General features: G+C 45.3%; 1 protein-coding gene across 7 annotated transcripts in view; it reads left to right on the top strand.

Annotated features, from left to right (window-relative positions):
* Positions 1-18,330, top strand: part of lmna (lamin A) — a 116,524-nt gene that overhangs the window by 84,864 nt on the left and 13,330 nt on the right. For 5 of the 7 annotated variants that reach the window (XR_010959730.1, XR_010959731.1, XR_010959733.1 and 2 more), the window contains 4 exons: positions 1,766-1,873; positions 3,512-3,631; positions 5,683-5,784; positions 12,839-13,108. Coding sequence is in view for 3 of the 7 variants with exons in the window: in XM_067977385.1 (XP_067833486.1) it covers positions 1,766-1,873; positions 3,512-3,631; positions 5,683-5,784; positions 12,839-13,108 (600 nt within the window). In the remaining 4 variants the exon portion in view is untranslated. Of the gene's footprint in view, positions 1-1,765; positions 1,874-3,511; positions 3,632-5,682; positions 5,785-12,838; positions 13,174-18,330 lie in introns of all 7 variants that reach the window. The other 2 variants (XR_010959732.1, XM_067977387.1) reach the window with 2 other exon arrangements.

Here is an 18,330-nt window from a genome sequence, read left to right as displayed (position 1 = left end):
CTTTATTGGGGTGGGGGGGGGGGGAGCAGTAGGAGGAAGATGTGTACAACAGATTGTTTGTTTATTTTTCGGAGGGTGTAGAATTATGCACGAGAGCCTTTGGGTAACTGTGTGAACGGATTGTGAGCCAAAAGCTGAGCTTAAGATATGGTGATCACATTCAGTTAAACTTTCAGCTGATTGGAGGGACTAAGGGCATCTTCAAACAGTGCTGGCCCAGGTTATATACTCAGTTCCTGTAGCAGGGACTCCTTGTGTAAGAGATGTGACGGGCCCCGGTTATATATACACGCAGTCCCTGCAGTAGCGACTCCTTAGAAACATAGAAAAATAGAAAATAGGAGCAGGAGTAGGCCATTCGGCCATTCGAGCCTGCTCCGCCATTCAATATGATCATGGCTGATCCTCTATCTCAAAACCATATTCCCGCTCTCTCCCCATACCCCCTGATGCCTTTTGTGTCTAGAAATCTATCTAGCTCCTTAAATATATTCAGTGACTTGGCCTCCACAGCCTTCTGTGGTAGAGAATTCCACAGGTTCACCACCCTCTGAGTGAAGAAATTTCTCCTCATCTCAGTCCTAAATGTCCTACCCCGTAACCTGAGACTGTGACCCCTCGTTCTGGACCCCTCAGCCAGGGGAAACATCCTCCCTGTATCCAGTCTGTCTAGCCCTGTCAGAATTTTACATGTTTCATTGAGATCCCCTCTCACTCTCCTAAACTCGAGTGAATACAGGCCAAGTCGACCCAATCTCTCCTCATATGACAGTCCTGCCATCCCAGGAATCAGTCTGGTGAACCTTCGCTGCACTCCCTCTATGGCAAGTATATCCTTTCTTAGGTAAGGAGACCAAAACTGCACACAATACTCAAGGTGTGGTCTCACCAAGGCCCTGTATAACTGCAGTAAGACATCCTTGCTCCTGTACTCAAATCGTCTTGCAATGAAGGCCAACATACCATTTGCCTTCCTAACTGCTTGCTGCACCTGCATGTTTGCTTTCAGTGACTGGTGTACATCAACATTTCCCAATCTCACCATTTAAATAATACTCTGCCTTTCTGTTTTTCCTTCCAAAGTGATTAACTTCACATTTATCCACATTATACTGCATCTGCCATGTATTTGCCCACTCACTCAACTTGTCTAAATCGCCTTGAAGCCTCTTTGCATCTTCCTCACAACTCACGATCCCACCTAGTTTTGTGTCGTCAGCAAACTTGGAAATATTACATTTGGTTCCCCCATCCAAATCATTGATATATATTGTGAATAGTTGGGGCCCAAGCACTGAACCCTGCGGTACCCCACTAGTCACTGCCTGCTACCCTGAAAAAGATCCATTTATTCCGACTCTCTGCTTTGTGTCTGTCAACCAATTCTCAATCCATGCCAGTATATTACCCCCAATCCCATGTGCTTTAATTTTGCACACTAACCTCTTATGTGGGACTTTATCAAAGGCCTTCTGAAAATCAAAATAAATCACATCCACTGGTTCTCCCTTATCTATTCTACCAGTTGCATCCTCAAAAAACTCTAGTAGGTTTGTCAAACATGATTTCCCTTTCATAAATCAATGTTGAATTTGTCTAATCCCGTTGATATTTTCTAAATGTCCTGTTATCACATCCTTTATAATAGACTCTAGCATTTTCCCTACTACTGATGTTAGGCTAACCTTGTGTTAGAGATGTGACAGGCCCAGGTTATATACACTCAGTCCCTCTAATTGTCACAAACCTCTACCTCTTGTTGCAGGACCAACCAATGGGAAACTGGCAAGTGAGGAGACAGATTGGAAATCGAGCTAGCATTGCCTACAAGTTTCCTCCAAAGTTCATCCTTCGATCTGGCCAATCTGTCACGGTAAGCAGTGTGTGTGTATTAGTGTGTTTCACTTTTGTTTTTTGGTTGCAGATTAAAGCCAAGAATGCTTTTTTAACAATCTTATCAACTTGTATTGCCACCTTCAAAGATTAAACTGTTACTATCTTTTCAACTAGTGTATAACCTGTTTACGGCACCGAGTCCTGTCAGTTCATGCACATTAATGAGAAATGTATTCTCTAGTTCCTGATTCAACCCTTCCAGCAACTCTCCCATGCGTTATACCTAACTAATCCAAGCTGACACTCCCAGTGCAGTACTGAGAAGCAAAGAATCCTGGAAACAATTGGATACTGCACTGGGACTGATTCAGTCTTTCTGGATGGATGAATTAAGATGGGCTGAATGACTCAGTGGGTAGCACTCTCGCCTCTGAGTCATGGGTTCAAGTCCCACTCCAGGGACTTGAGCACAAAATCTAAGCTGACACTCCCAGTGCAGTACTGAGGGGGTGCTGCACTGTCGGAGGTGCCGTCTTTTGGATGAGACGTTCAACCGAGGGCCCTGTCTGCCCCCTCAAGCAGGTGTAAAAGATCCCATGACACTATTTCAAAGAAGAGCAGGGGAGTTCTCCCGGGTGTTCTGGGCCAATATTTATCCCTGAACCAACACTTAACGCAGATGATCTGGTCACTATCACATGGCTGTTGTGGGATCTTGCTGTGCGCAAATTGGCTGCCACATTTCCTACATTACAACAGTGACTACACTTTAAAAGTACTTCATTGGCTGTAAAGCGCTTTGGGACGTCCTGAGGTCGTGAAAGGCGCTATAGAAATGCAGGTTTTCTTCTTTCTTAAAAAAAAACAATCCTCCATGGGTCATCAATTGGGCAAATTCTGATATTGTCCCCGCCCACCCCATGCCCATATATCTGATTTTTGCTCACTGTCCCTCCCCACTTGGGGTGACTGTCACTCAGTTACTTTATCTTTTCTACAAAGAACACAAAGGGAAAGCAGGGGCCTTCCCTCTTGCATCATGTTCACTCCGTCTGGTGAAAGAACAAGCCAAGAAAACCAACGGGCTTGTGACCAGGTGAGGGTGACTTTCTGTTGGGGGGTTCTCCTCTCTTTTGCCAGTGTTTCTCTGGGATTTCTACGACTCTTTTGCTGAAGTTACAGTGGACAAGTGAGAGAAGCCCCCCCCCCCCCCCACCCCATGTTTGATGAGGGATAGAATGGGCTCCCAGCATCCTGTTAACAACCCCCCCACCAAGACAATACTACGAGTGCAGGGTTAATGGAGAAATATTTGTTTACACTGACTGGGACGTGGAAAGGTCAAATTGTTCAACCACAAATTTGGGGCCGTGCTCCGCAAGAGACCCAACTTGAGTTTCTGACCTGCAGTAGTGGGAGTTATAGATGGACTCTGGACTCTGGAGTCTGAACCTCAAGCCATTTTGGCTTGATCAAGGTTTATTGTTGCTAGTTCTCCGAAGCTATTGCATAAATTAGATGAGATCCAGGATTAAGGGTTGTGCCAGATCTGGAACTTGCAGTGGCACCGGGCTGATTTGCTCCCTCTCCCTCGCTGTTGCCACCTCCATCCCGTACCAGCGCTGTTCCAGGACCCGTCCTCCTCTTGGCGTTAATTTTAATCATCTTTTCTCAGATCTGGGCTTCGGAAGCAGGGAGCGCCCATAGTCCTCCAACCGACCTTGTGTGGAAACAGCAGAGAAACTGGGGAACAGGAGACAACATCAAGACCAGCCTGATAAACAGCAACAATGAGGTGAGTCCTCCCCCGATCCAATCCTGGAGTGAGGAACATCAGGTCTGCTAGCTGTAAATCAATAACCGGCTCACAAGCTGGTCCAATGTGCACGCATTTCACCTCTGGGACAGTCTCTATTTCCATTAAGAGTGGAAACTGAAAGGTACCTGTTCCAGTTTGTGACATGCATGTTCTCCAGTGCTATAGGTGCAACCACAAGAGGTGACGAGCGGGACACTGACAGCCTGCCCACACAGTACTGCTAAAGCCACCTGTCTTTCTGGAAAAATAGTCTATCTGATTCACTGGTCCTCAGATTTTCTTACTGGGGTGGGGGGTGAGTGCAGATGTGGGCCCCACACAAACAAACCTCTGACACCCTCTAGATAAGGATACCGGTAATAGTAAGTTTGCCCAAAATATGTGTGTTGGCTCATGCACCTCTCTTTCTCGTGCGTGCGTGTGTGTAGCTCTCACTCCCCTTTTCTTTCTCTCCCCTTTTCCTTCTCTCCCCGTGCCTCTCTCTCTCCGCCCTTTTCCTTCTCTCCCCGTGCCCCTCTCTGTGCGATTCCTGTGTATCTCTCTCTCTCTCTCCCCTTTTCCTTCTCTCCCCGTGCCCCTCTCTGTGCGATTCCTGTGTATCTCTCTCTCTCTCTCCCCTTTTCCTTCTCTCCCCGTGCCCCTCTCTGTGCGATTCCTGTGTATCTCTCTCTCTCTCCGCCCTTTTCCTTCTCTCCCCGTGCCCCTCTCTGTGCGATTCCTGTGTATCTCTCTCTCTCTCTCCCCTTTTCCTTCTCTCCCCGTGCCCCTCTCTGTGCGATTCCTGTGTATCTTTCTCTCTCTCTCTCTCTGCCCTTTTCCTTCTCTCCCTGTGCCCCTCTCTCTGCCCTTTTTCCTTCTCTCCCTGTCAATCTCTCTCTCTGCCCTTTTTCCTTCTCTCCCTGTGTATCTCTCTCTCTGCCCTTTTTCCTTCTCTCCCCGTGCATCTCTCTCTCTGCCCTTTTCCTTCTCTCCCCGTGCCTCTCTCTCTCTCTGCCCTTTTCCTTCTCTCCCCGTGCCTCTCTCTCTCTCTGCCCTTTTCCTTCTCTCCCCGTGCCTCTCTCTCTCTGCCCTTTTCCTTCTCTCCCCGTGCCTCTCTCTCTCTGCCCTTTTCCTTCTCTCCCCGTGCCTCTCTCTCTCTGCCCTTTTCCTTCTCTCCCCGTGCCTCTCTCTCTCTGCCCTTTTCCTTCTCTCCCCGTGCCTCTCTCTCTCTGCCCTTTTCCTTCTCTCCCCGTGCCTCTCTCTCTCTGCCCTTTTCCTTCTCTCCCCGTGCGCCTCTCTCTCTGCCCTTTTCCTTCTCTCCCCGTGCCTCTCTCTCTGCCCTTTTCCTTCTCTCCCTGTGCCCCTCTCTGTGCGACTCTGGTGTGTGTCTCTCTCTTCCCTCCCATGCTTCTCGCTGTGCGACTCTTGCATTTCTCTCTTCCTCCCTCCGTTTCTTTGGTTTTCTCCTTCCTCTCTTTTTTGTTTCTCACCTCCCACTTTTGTGTCTTTCTCCTCCCTCACTGGTATTCCTGTTTCCTTGTTGAATTAGTTTCTTCTTCTGTAAGGAGTCACACAACACCAGGTTATAGACTATAACCTGGTGTTGTGCGACTCCTTACATTTGTCCACCCCAGTCCATCACCGGCATCTCCACATCATGGCTACTATCGACACCTTTCTTCTTCTGGGCTGTGCATTTTAAGCCACTGGATTGCTATGACAGTGGCCAGAAGCCCTGTTGCAGTCGGCAGGTGAGCAGCAAGTGTGCTGAGCAGCAGAATCCCTGAATTGTAGCCAGCGGCGAATAACTAAAGATTCCTCTTTGAGGTGAGCAGCCTGTATCTTGACAACTCTAAACAATACTGATTGTTGGAGTTGAAAAGGGAAAAGCATAGGCTGACTAATTTAATAGGTGCAAAGAGATTCTTCGTTAGAGAAAGTGTGGCATACAGTGAAGCACTGAAACGTGGCTGCGTAACAAATGATCTGAAGTCACTCGATGACTAGTCAAACAACCCAAGGCTTACTGTTTTCATTTATCCTTTTAGGAGATAGCAGTGCGTAAGGTCACGCGTTTTGCTGTGATAAACGATGATGAAGATGATGACGACTCCGATGGAGAGTTGCGAAGACAAGACGTCCATCAGCAGGTATAGTCTGATCTGCTGAGGACATCACTGGAAGTAGATTAATCCCCCAGGCGTTACTGATATTTGCACCACCGATAGCGCAGCTTCTAGATGTTTAGCTGACTAGAATTGAAGGTTTCTGTTGATGTAAAATGGAAACTGCAGTGACTGACCATGAAACAGTGTTCCTTTCCGAAACAGTGAATAAAATGGATACCTCTGTTGTTATACTCCAGAAACTCTGCCTCTGTGCCTCGTGCACGTGTTTCAGGGTTTCAAAGTGAATCCAGGATGGTTTTTGCCATAGTCATGGTGATGATATACTCGTGAGCCCCGCTCCTGAGCTCCACTGTAATAACAAGTGGTGAGAATCAGCCTCGCACTGCTAAACTGGGTGACCTTTTTTTGATTCATTTTCCTGGATATCTGTAACGTCCAACGGATGTTAAAATGGCTGGGGATTCAAAAGAGAGAACGCAATAAAAAATAGCTTGACTTCATTTGTAATGAACAGATAGGGCCATGGGGAAAGAGTGGGACTAAATGGTAGCTCTCAGGGAGCAGGCATGATGAGCCGAGTGGCCTCCTTCTGTGCGATTCTATGATATGCCACGGATTTTTTTTTAAAGAGAAGTTTAAAGCCTTTTACTTCCCTTTTGAAACCTCGGCTATAACAACATGCGATGGAGGGGAGGGAATAAATGAATTTTAAAAATGCTCCCTTCAGTGGAGGGCCTCTGACGTTCTCCAGGGGGGAGATAGGTGTAGCATCACGATGACTGACGGGTACCCCAGCATGTCCTAACGTGCTTCTAAATCATTCCTGCCCTTGTGGCATTGGCAGCTTTTGTTCTGTAAAATTGATTCTATATTTACACGAATGGGGGGAAAACAAAACTCCTCTTTCCATCAACAGGCCTTTCAATCTTATTCTTTCAAAATGTTCTCCTCCTCCCTTGCTGGGCATTTGGTAACTGGTCACCTCGCTTACTCTCTCTCTCTCTTTTTCCACCCCCACCCCCACCCCCATCTTAGTTTTGTGGAAGTGTAATGTCAGAACTGATGGGCGACTCCAAGGGGTTAAACCCAAGAGCTGTGGGAAAGATCGCTTGTCCTGCCCGATTGAGGATATGTGATGGCGGGAGGTGGCCACGCAGGCATCCAAAAAGGGAAGGACTGAGGTTTCTTGCTAACGCAAGTTATCCTGATCCTTGGTGGGTTGGGAAGGTGATCCCTCTGCAGCTGCTCGTGCTCTGTAATTCCTAGAGTTCCTTACCGATGGGAAGCAGCGATGGGTTTCGGTACTTGTACCCAGATGTCCGTGTAATGTGGCAGCGGCCGGTTCACAACACAGCCAGGAAAAAGGAATGGTGCTTTCTTTTTTTAAAAAAAAAAGAGAAATTCTTGTTTTTCAGAGGAAACTTGTTTTGTAAGGCAAGAAGGCCTTGGATTGTTAGTTTTAGTAAGTGATGATTGCTACTGCAGGCTGCCAGTAAATTGGAGGAGGGTTATTTCCACCCAGTGGATCAGATTCTGCTCCAGCACTAACTGGGCTACTAACCCTCTGCACTGTAACTGCCCTCGTGGATAGAGAATACTGCTACGTCTTCACAATTGCTCTTGTGCTTTACTTGTGTCTTTGTTTGCTGAATGGCCAGCCTCGTGCTCTCCGCTCTCCTCGGAGATAAGCCAGCATTAGTGCTCGTCCCAGACTGAATCTCTCTGAAGGATGTGAGGCCTTCAGTGCCCTCTGCAACTTTCGCATCGCATTCCTGCACATCTGCCTGCATGGCTTTCTGTACCTTGCAGCAGGTTAAGCCTTAAAACACACACCCATCCCTTGGTTTACAAATAGCTTCCTTGAGCTGCAGTGGAAAAGTAAAAGGGTTAGGGTAAGGGATAAAGTGGGAAGTCCGGTTATACTCATCCCTACTTTTTTGCTAAAAATATCAAAACAGGAAAATCTACCTTAAATGTGTGTCAGTGATATTTAATGTACAAATGCATTCGCAAAGAATCCTTCTGATCAAGTTTAACAGAATTTGAGAAACAAACCACTCGAGAGCTGAAAGATTAAGGGGGTAGAAATTGATTTTTGGACGGTGCTGTATTGTTCGCCGGTTATAGGCCGCGTCCGATGTCCAATTCCGCTGACCGCCATGGAAACGAATATCGAGCGGAACGTATAACCTGAGTTCGATGCGATAACGCCCAAGGTACATTTCTTCCCAAATGGCTCTGAATTTCCTCGGACTTTCTGCTGCTGCACCGCTGTAGCTTGGTGGGAAGAGTAGCGTAAATCCCGTTAACGTGCTTAAAACGGGGTTGCGGTCACACTCCCAGCCAAGTTACGGCAACGCAGCTGCAGAAAGTCTGAGGACATTCAGACAAAACGTATGTCGTCAGTAACAGGCCGATGGATAGAGTCACGCTTAAAAAAAAAAGTGTCACCAGTGATGGAACGCAATCTGATCTGTTCTAAAACTCCACAATGAGAAGTGCTTAAAAGAATCTAAAAGGCGTAGACTTTTTTTTTAAGTGTTCAAGGCTGTGACATACTCTGAGTCAGGGTAACTGTGTAGATCACCTGGCCTTCACTCACACTTTGTCATTTGAACCCCTTGGGTGTGTTACAGCCTCATAACTCATACCCAGCCTTTTTCTAATTACTATTCTTTGTGGCTATCACTAACTAGGTACAGTCGACAGGAGTGATTAGCACTGTTGACTGGAAGTGATGCACTGATGCAGTGAAAAGAATCAATCTGTTCCAACAGTGTTCTGGGTTGAACGGGCCTGTATTGAGCACCTTGTGGTCGAGTTTTTCTAGTGGTCACTAGCCTGTTCTCACTGTGAGTGATTGTGAATTCAGTCAGTTCATGTGACACGACTGGCCGATTTACATGAAGGAGAATGCTCCGCTCCTTTTTAATTGATATTCATATTTTTAAAAACTTTTTAAGATTCACCTTTTCTTCCAGATGTTTTAGAATCCATTTTGAGGCCTCCTACAGTCCCTATGTTAGATACTGAATGCGGTCATTACCGGGCTTGCATCAAATGAGAACAGACTGGCTTATCCTACAAGATGCAAATATTGTACAAGGAAACCTTTCTATCAGAACCCCTGTTACGGGCCCCTCCTTTCTATCAGAACCCCTGTTACGGGCCCCTCCTCTCCTTTCTGTCAGAACCCCTGTTATGGGCCCCTCCTTTCTATCAGAACCCCTGTTACGGGCCCCTCCTCTCCTTTCTGTCAGAACCCCTGTTATGGGCCCCTCCTTTCTATCAGAACCCCTGTTACGGGCCCCTCCTTTCTATCAGAACCCCTGTTACGGGCCCCTCCTCTCCTTTCTATCAGAACCCCTGTTATGGGGCTCTCATAATACCTTTCCGTGGCCCCAATGAAAATTGTCAGTGGAAGATTTCAACCTTTCATAAGACGGGAACGATATGCATGTGTTTGCAGGTTGGTGATGCCAGAGTTTTGGCTGTATCTTTGGGCTCTATCTATTGTCTTGTTTCTTTCATTCTGTTTGAAATGTTTCTGAACTAACTCGGGATTCCACTGCGCCTGGTTAGGGATGTCACAATATTAACATGTTGTGTGACAAACTGTGTCACAGGGATTGCGATTTGCTGATATATCATGATATTGATCTGATTGGATAGAAACTAAATTAAAATCACTGCAAGGTCCTGTTTTTCAATCTGCTTTGTTTAAATAAAGGTATTTGAAAACACAGACCAGTGTCCTTTTTTCTTTAGTGGCTTTTATGAATTTAAAAAAAAACGACTCCAGAAACCATCCGATTAGAAGACATTAAACAAATTACTAACTTTCTTTTAACTATGCAATAAATTAGGGACTGGTTTCACAAAATTATTCCAGTAATTTATTTTTGGATCGTTACATTGTTATTTAGAGTGATCATTCCCTAAATTATTTTTGAGTGCCCTTCATTCCCCTTTAAGAATAGGACATGCAACTACTGCTGTGATTTGATGATTGTCACAATTATCTTGAAATTCCATGAACCTTGTGTCCAAAACGGGAGCTGCCCCTTTAATCCAATTACCAACAAAAGGCTGTGTAGCCTTTGTCTGAACGTATTAAGATTATATTCCTTGACTTAGCTTGATATCACAATATGAAAACCAGCTCTCCTGATTCAGTATCCAACTATCAATACAGCAATATATATTTTGACATCCCTACTCCTGTTTGCAAGTATATGTATAGCTGAGGTTTGGCATAATGACTGTTGCGAGGGATTTACCCGAGCAGTCAGACCTTGCTCCTCAGCTCACTGCTCTGTGTGATGCTTTGTATATTCTCCATGGACTGGCTACACTACAGTTCGGAGTGTCTCGTGATGAGGTAGGGTCTATTTATTTTGTGGGGGAGGGAGGGAATTACATCAGAGGAAGGCTGTGATAAAATTCTCATCCCTGTATTCAAACCCCTCCGTGGCCTCCCCCCTCCCTATCCTCTGTAACCACCTCCAGCCCTACAACCCTCCGAGACTTCTGGCCTCTTGTGCAACCCCGATTTTAATCGCTCCTCCATTGGCGGCCGTGCCTTCAGCTGCCTGGGCCCTAAGCTCTGGAATTCCCTCCCTAAACCACTCCACCTCTCTCCCTTTTTAAGATGCTCCTTAAAACCTACCTCTTTGACCAAGCTTTTGGTCACCTGTCCTAATATCTCTACGTGGCTCGGTGTCAAATTTTCTTTGATAATTTCTCCTGTGAAGCGCTTTGGGACGTCTTACTACATTAAAGGCGCTATATAAATGCAAGTTGTTGTTGAGAGTGAGCCTGGACCCCAAACACAACTGCTCCCAGCCCACCTTTGACAGCGATGACTGCAGATGCTGAATTCCTTGGCTGTCCGGCCTGCCCAACTGAAAGATAACTCTGGGTGAATACACTTTTTACAAAAAATAAAAACAGGATTCATCTATTTAATGGACCTTTTTTTTTTAAACGGAAGTGGCAGGGTGAGAGGACGGCAGGAAAATGGGCTTCACAGCTCACACAGGGTTAGCATCCTTTGCTAAATCGGAAACAGGACGGAGGGTGGGGATCAGAACTAGAGTTGTCTTGCTGCCGCAGGTATACCTGAGAATGAACAGCGCCACGTCATGGCACACACAGGGAAATGGAATCCTGTTTCTCAAAACCAACTTTTTTGCAGGGTGAAATTGGACATGGGCGGGGCGCAAAACAGGCAGAAGCGCATTTGCTGCTCGTTATACCCCACACCTGATATCTGGGACAATCGAAGTCAGTGGAACGGAATATCGAGCAGGGCATTTAACAGGCCACCCATGTGATAGCCTGTTGCGTTCCCCCCCCCCCCCCCCCACCACCACCCCTCGTGTCCAATTTCAGGCCCTCGGTGTCTGGTGGGATATCTGTAAACGGCCCATGTGAAAACCGGGTGGGCTGCTTCAAAGCAGGGCAGCTCACAATCCTACACTCGCTCTCCCATTGGTTTGCTCGAAGATGGTATCTTCACGAGCTGCCGCCATTGCATCTCTCAAACAATACTATTTAGCAACAATCGTTTTCTTAAACTAACCTTGTGCAAATCAACTATAAACTGGATGTGTTATTGAAATGATTACCCTCGGCATGTGTTGGGATCTCTTGTTGATTGTGCACACAATCCCACCTTCTATTCTCTGTAATCTAGAATTCCATTGCTCTGGGGTTCCCAGTACACTCACGTACCAGCCTGCAAAGGCAATCCTATGTACTAAATAGCACAGCCGATAGACAGCCCATAGACCACGATTCCAACAGAATGTTATGGAAAGGTCAGGCTTGAGATGTTTATGGGTACAATGTATGATTTATATTAATTTCTGTTCAATTAGACTTTTTTGTGGGAGGGGGATTTGAGAAAATACTTTTGAGTTTCCATAAAATGGTGGTGGGTTTGGGGCAAGAGTTTAACTCCGACCCTCTTGTCCCAACCCCAATCTACCATTGTATCCTGTAGGGGTAATCTCATTCTTTGGAGGCCATCCATCTTTCAAATCTCTTTTTCCTGACCTGGTGTTCTTGGAGCTTCCCACTTGTGAGTTTAAATTTGTTGCATCGACTCAGCCTTTCTGCTGCTACAATTCTTTCTAAAGAACTACAGCATGCTTCCAGAGTGAGACCTTTCTGTAAGGAGGCAGAGAATCGTACGACGTTGTATGGTGCCATACTCTTAAAGGGCCATTAGAGTTGTGGGAGGAGATTGATAACATGAGAGTATTATGAATGATGCTCAGTATTGCTACAGTGGGCAATCCTCGTTACACCAGGTTAAACAAGCACTTTGTGGAGAAAACCCAACCATTATAGAGTAATAAAGTACAATGTGTTGCTGTGAGCGGGACCTAGCCACAATCTGCAGATTTTGGTGCATCGAAACACTTGTGTTAGATCAGGGTTTTGTAACGAGCTGAGCCCAACAATTGCACAGTATGTGAAGGTTTTGAATCCCACCCTCGCATGGTGAAGTCCCTTTTTTGTTTGAGCCACCAGACCAGCCATGCAGTTGATGCTGTGTAAACTTCTGCATGCTGACTGGATAAGTGCACTGGTTTGCAAACCCAACTTTGAGAGACTGGGACTTTCTGAAAGGATAGCACAGGTTGATTTAGACCAAATCAAACACAATGTCTTGTCATCATTTTGCGATTGGCGATTAATTAGCTCTTTGAAACTATCCCAAAAAGAACTGTTATGGAATCTAATCGGCACCAGGCATCAGTGCTACCTCTCACTGTTGATCAGCCCTGCCTTTTTCATACAGGAAGTACTGTTTTCCAGAGCAAGAACAAAGTTCTCATACAGAAACAGTCCAAATGTAATTAGAGCAACTTGTACAACCACAGAATATTCCCTACAGGAATGTAGGAATGTTTGGTTTAGTTCTCAAATGGTCTCCCAGTGCTCCCAGAAGGGATTGAAAGTGGGTGGGGTAAGTGGGAGGTCCTCTGAAAGTGCTTGTAAAATGCATGTATGTCTAGGAGTTTCTCACTCCTGATGCAGGTTGATGCTGTTTAAAATCTGACAGGCTGCCCACAGCACCAGTGCAAGTGCAGATGCAGAGTATAACCTTCGTTCTCGTACCATTGTTTGTGGCTCTTGTGGTCAGCCAGCAGACAAGACGCACGGATCATCCCATTCCATCACCGGATCGGAACAGAAGAGCACGGTCATCACCGGCGGTTCGAGCTCTCGTTCCACAGTGACCAAGACCTACCGTGGCAGCGGCGAAGGAGGAGGAGGGGACAGTGTTGTGACCAGGTCGTATGTGATGAGCCAGTCATCCACTGGAGGGCAGGTCAGTGGGAAACCGCGAACATCCATGTCAAGAGGTCCTATACATTAGCTGCCATGCAATACCAGGTGACGGTCACTACTGTTTTTAATGGATAACTAACCAGTTCTCAGCCATTGCTTTTAAAATGTTCCTTCTTCTCTTCATCCTTCTTCTTCCTCGTTCTGATTCTCTTCACCTCTCTCATGCTGCCTTCACTGCTTCTAATATGAAAAATGTTTGATTTGCCCTTCTAGCTTCACTGAACGTTTGCTCTGAATTGTGATCTTATTTTTTTCCCCAGTCCAATACTATGATCTTCAGTTCTGCTTTGTACCATGCCTTTCCTTCACTGGAGACCACGTATTGGGCTGATGATGTTTTTAATGTTGGATGATGGCAAGTGACTCTGTGCAGTAACATTGTTCTTTCATGAAAGCAGAGATTACAAGTTTTGTGTATCCTCCTCACAACTGAAAGAAGGATGATACTTCACTGTCACCCACTGTTATCTGATTATCTTCTGCAGGGGTGGAGCCAGCGATGGGCTGATCTCCTGATTTCCCCACCCACAAAGTTCAGAGCCTCCTGTTCCCAATTCTACAAATAATTATGGTTTGTAGCACTTGTAAAGTTAATCCTTGGGTCCCACTTCCCCAACGTTGGCTCACCCCAAAGTTCTCTAGCTGTTGTTGGACTGGGTTTTAAATGTTTTGGGCGTATCCCTTCTCAACAACAGCAACATGCTACAGAATGGAGTAAACTCTCTCAAATTGAAACTCGGAGACCAGCGTTCCAGACGCCAATACTAACGACTGTTTCAGGCTGCGAGTGCCTGGAGTGATCAACATTGGTCTATCACTAACAGTTGCCGACAGTTTAAGATTTGATTGCTGGGTTTATGTAGCAATTTGCTGAATCAAAATTATTGCCGGTTTATGTGAAGTATGTGCAGTTGATCGTGTGACACTAATTTGGTGACTTTACTTTGTGGATGCATCTGGTTTCTGCTCGATAATGTAATGCTGTCTCTGACCGATGTTAATGTAAGAATTGTCCATTCTCTCTGAAAATTGAAGACCAGGACTGAGATCCAATCTGATTGAAAGTTAGACTAAATAAAGTTTCCAAGCATTGTAAACAGACAATTGCCATTCAATTTATTTCTAACCAAAATGCACATATGGATGCCAGAGGACAGAACTGGGCTTGGCAATGATGTTTGCCTCGGTCAAATGCCCACCAACCCTTGAACAGGTTCACATGTAAAGAATGGCCACAGGCTGAATACTGCCAGAACTTTAATCCCAGCATGAATCGGCATCATCAGCAACTAAGGGAAGAATGGGGTGAAAACTGGTAAATATCTTTATGGGGCATTTTTTTTTAATGTATAAATGACAACAATGAAATTGGAGATGAAACACATGTGGGAGTTCAATCCATTTATAACTGGGAAGCACAATTTGATTTAAAGACTTGACTTAACGATCCTATCCTTGCCATCGACCTGCCTGTCCTCAACTACAGTCTTCCATTTTCCTATACGTGCATTATCAGTCAATTAAAGAAGGATTATAGGTATTGGACACATCAAACGCTTTGGCATGTTCCTGGTCTCTTTATAGTTAAAAACAATTAACATCAAATCTGATCAAATGTTGGAAGCTCCAATCGTGCAGCGATCAAGCAATTAACGTCTGCAACCATAAAATATCAATTGTTCAACTACACAATAAACCCAGCTTTCACACCTTAAAATACATTTTGCTTTGTTGAAAAGAGTTGGCCTGGTGTTAGCAAAAAGTTACTAAAACCCATTCCCAGCCCAGAATGAAAAGGTCAGCGTATTAAGGGATACGGAGCCAAGGTGGGTGGATGGAGTTTGGGTGCAGATCAGCCATCATCTCGTTGAATGGCGGAACAGGCTCGAGAGGCTGAAAGGTCTACTCCTGTTCCTATATAATCCAAATTGGGAAGAAGTACTTTGTGTTGACTTCTGAGAGACCCCAATCCTGTATACCTGCACGGTTTGTCCAGGTACCTTTTTTGGTTCCAGCGCTGAGTTAAATCCCACTCTGTGCACTGGGTTATATCCCACATCCATCAGGTTCAGCCAGTCTCCCAAATTGCTTTGGATCACGAATTAAAAGTCTTGTGTTCATGGAGAGGGGACAAATGAAGCATGTTACTTCAGGTGACTGTACCGTTCCATCCCTTGACCTTTTCATTTGGAAGGGCTGGGTCTCTGATGCCAATTATTGATGCTCTACCTTTTGCTCACTGTGGAGGAAATGGCACTTTCACCAAAAATAAAAGCCAATCTCGATTGGTTTTTGCTGCTGACTCACTACCCACCGCATAATAACCATCTTCTCATCATGGCTGTTCAGATCAGTGGGAAGGGGTTGAATGAATCACTTGACTCACTTTCGGCCTCAGACAATATCCTTGCTTCTGGCTGGGGCAGATGTCAGGCTGCTGACTCTGCAGGGACACATGAAGCTCTCATATTTTGTCGGGCTGATGGGTTCCATAATATTCTGCCTCACACACTATCCGGCAACTTGCAAAGCAGCCAGAAACATGTATTGTTATTTTGTGCCTATATAATATTAATTTTTGAACAATATTTACTTTAACCTGGCTGCAAGTGTGTAAAGACCTGGCCATCAGACAGGCTACGATGAATATCCAGGTTAAGCTAGTGCAGGATATAGAGTCCTCACTCCTTTTCATTCCCTTCTGTTGTCTCCTCTCTCTGTGAGTGACAAGCACGGTGAAGAACGTGTTGTTCTCTTTCCTGATTTCAGTGTGCACCTCTCTGGACCAGGTGAGGATTGGAGTGAGTGTCAAATCTCATATCATGTCTCTGGTCACCACTAATCGTTCTGGTATCACTTCAATACTCTAGAAGAGCACTCTCCTCTGGTCAAACCAATCAAACGATGCCCTCTGCAATATGTTAACCTTCCATTTAATTGGAAATGGTCCAAATCTGATTCTGTTTCATACAATACTTTATATATTTAATATAACTTGCCCATTACAATTCAATATATTTCAGGGCCAATAAGCACAATGTAATATAATGAAATATGACTTTCACTAAGGTAGTCCGGTAGTCTGGTCACTGGTCAAAGAGGTTATCTGCAAGTTTTGATGAGGATACAGAACTCTTCATAAACTAATGTCCATATGCCCACTATTAAAAGTGGGGTTAGTGAAGGCCTAAATCTGCCAGAAATCCTGCTCCCACTTGCTGTTCAGTGACCCATGCAGCCTGTGCTAACCACTCCAGGGAAAGGTCTGAGTCACCAGAGACAGAACTGTCCATCCTTTAGGACTCCAGCACTAATCTCTCCTTCCAAATCAAAACGAGATTGTATCCAATCCCTCGATGACCCCAGCCTTCAAATAATTTTTCCAGTACCTCGTATTTATTAGAACAGTACAATGTTTCTGAACCTATGGAATAAATAACTGAAATTTTGTTTTTATTATACACGATCCCAGATTTTTAACCAATGTTTCGGGGACTGCGTGGCACAACGCTGTGTGCGATTCCATAGAAACCACAAACCAGCGGTCTGGCCTATGCCGATAGACTGCTTTTCCCTATAATCGGAGCCGCTGACTTTTACAGGGTGTTTTGAGTTTGTTGGGTTGCGTTCCGATTTTGCTAGTGCCCTTTACAACAATAAAAGGGAGGGTGTGCTTTCTGCTAGGGTTATCACTCCCTGGTGATCACTCAGGTGCTGACTGCCAGTGCCTTTGAATTTGTTATTTGGTAATGGGTAGTTGTGTGTGTTTGTTTTCAATTTGAACAAAATCAAATTGTCCTATCATTATGGCGATTATCTTGACTGCAGCAGCTGGTTAGAAGAAGTGTACAATACTGTGCCTTTCACACTGGTCCTCAGCCAGTTAAAATCATCTGTTCTCCCTACCCATCATCATGCCGATCATGCCCGTTTATCTGCTTGTGATACAGATGTGTTAGAGCCATGATACTAAATTAGCAAATACAACAACTGTAAATCTGACACAGAAGCAAAAAATGCTGTAAATACACAGGTGTGTCGGGACCTGAAAAGAGAAGAGGGAGGTTAACATATTGGGCAGAGACCCTTGGTTAGACCATTATCGCTGCATATTTGCAACATTTTCGATTCATGAAACACTGGCATCCTAATAACACTGCATGCCCTGGCAACTTTCAATCTCAAATGACTTTTGGACCAAAAGAAGCATCCAATAGTCATGCAAAACTTCTGACTCGCCACATCAATGCCTGAAAAGGAACTCGAGCTTAATAATTGCCATTTTTATTTATTTATCCCATGGTTCCATAACTGGCACCGTTCTCCAGGCAGGCAAGGGATTTGCAGCCTGGCAGTCCCGACCTACTGTTGGCCATAACTTATGGGGAGCGGAGATAACTGTCAATTGCAAAAGTACCAATCAACACAACAAAAATATTCAAAAACGCAATTCACTCACTCCAGTTGATTCTAGCTTTCACCTGCAGATCACTACACTTAAAGTTCCCGATCTTAGGCTACTGGAGTAGTAGGGAATGTTGTGAGGCTGGGATAGTTCAGCCTTGGTTCTGTACGATGTTCTTGTTTTGAGGGAAGTAGTACATTAACCATCCAGTAATAGGGCTGTAAGGTTTGTTTTGAACTGATATTTATAAGCAATGCATAGCTGGTGTGCTTCACCAGAGTGATTCCCAGACCTTCCACCAGAAAGGGTAAAGCTGCTTTCAACAGGATCCAAGTGAAACAAACTCCAGACAGCAGGTCCCAGGCAGGTGGAGGAATTTCACTGGCTTAGACTAACCATGGAGGATGGGTATGCTCATCCCTTGTGATCGGAGAGACACCTGGCAGGAGTGGGGCAATGGGGTATTAAACACCTCTCCCCTAAAGTCTTTTAGACAGGAATCAGTCTGCTTTGCCTGTCTTTGCAAGACAGCTGACAACCAGGCCTGCTGTAGGATAAAGCCCTCCCCCTCACCGCCACCCACCCCAACCTCAATTCTGCAGGTGAATGCAACATTCTTGTCTGTATCTGGGCTAATTTAGTTAGGGAGAAATTGCATGTGCTTTTGTAAAGGAGATTTGTTCTGTTTTCTTTAATCTACTGCCCTTTGCTTTGGGTGAAGCTGTCCCTGACCCACTTAACAGCTCTTTAGTGTACCTGGCAGCATGGTGCATATCTAACAATTTGCAGGGCTATGG

The sequence above is a fragment of the Heptranchias perlo genome, unplaced genomic scaffold (genome assembly GCF_035084215.1).
Source record: "Heptranchias perlo isolate sHepPer1 unplaced genomic scaffold, sHepPer1.hap1 HAP1_SCAFFOLD_146, whole genome shotgun sequence".
In the NCBI taxonomy this organism is placed as follows: Eukaryota; Metazoa; Chordata; class Chondrichthyes; order Hexanchiformes; family Hexanchidae; genus Heptranchias; species Heptranchias perlo.
The sequence above is the reverse complement of the archived record's forward strand: the minus strand, read 5'-3'. Positions and strand labels throughout refer to the sequence as shown.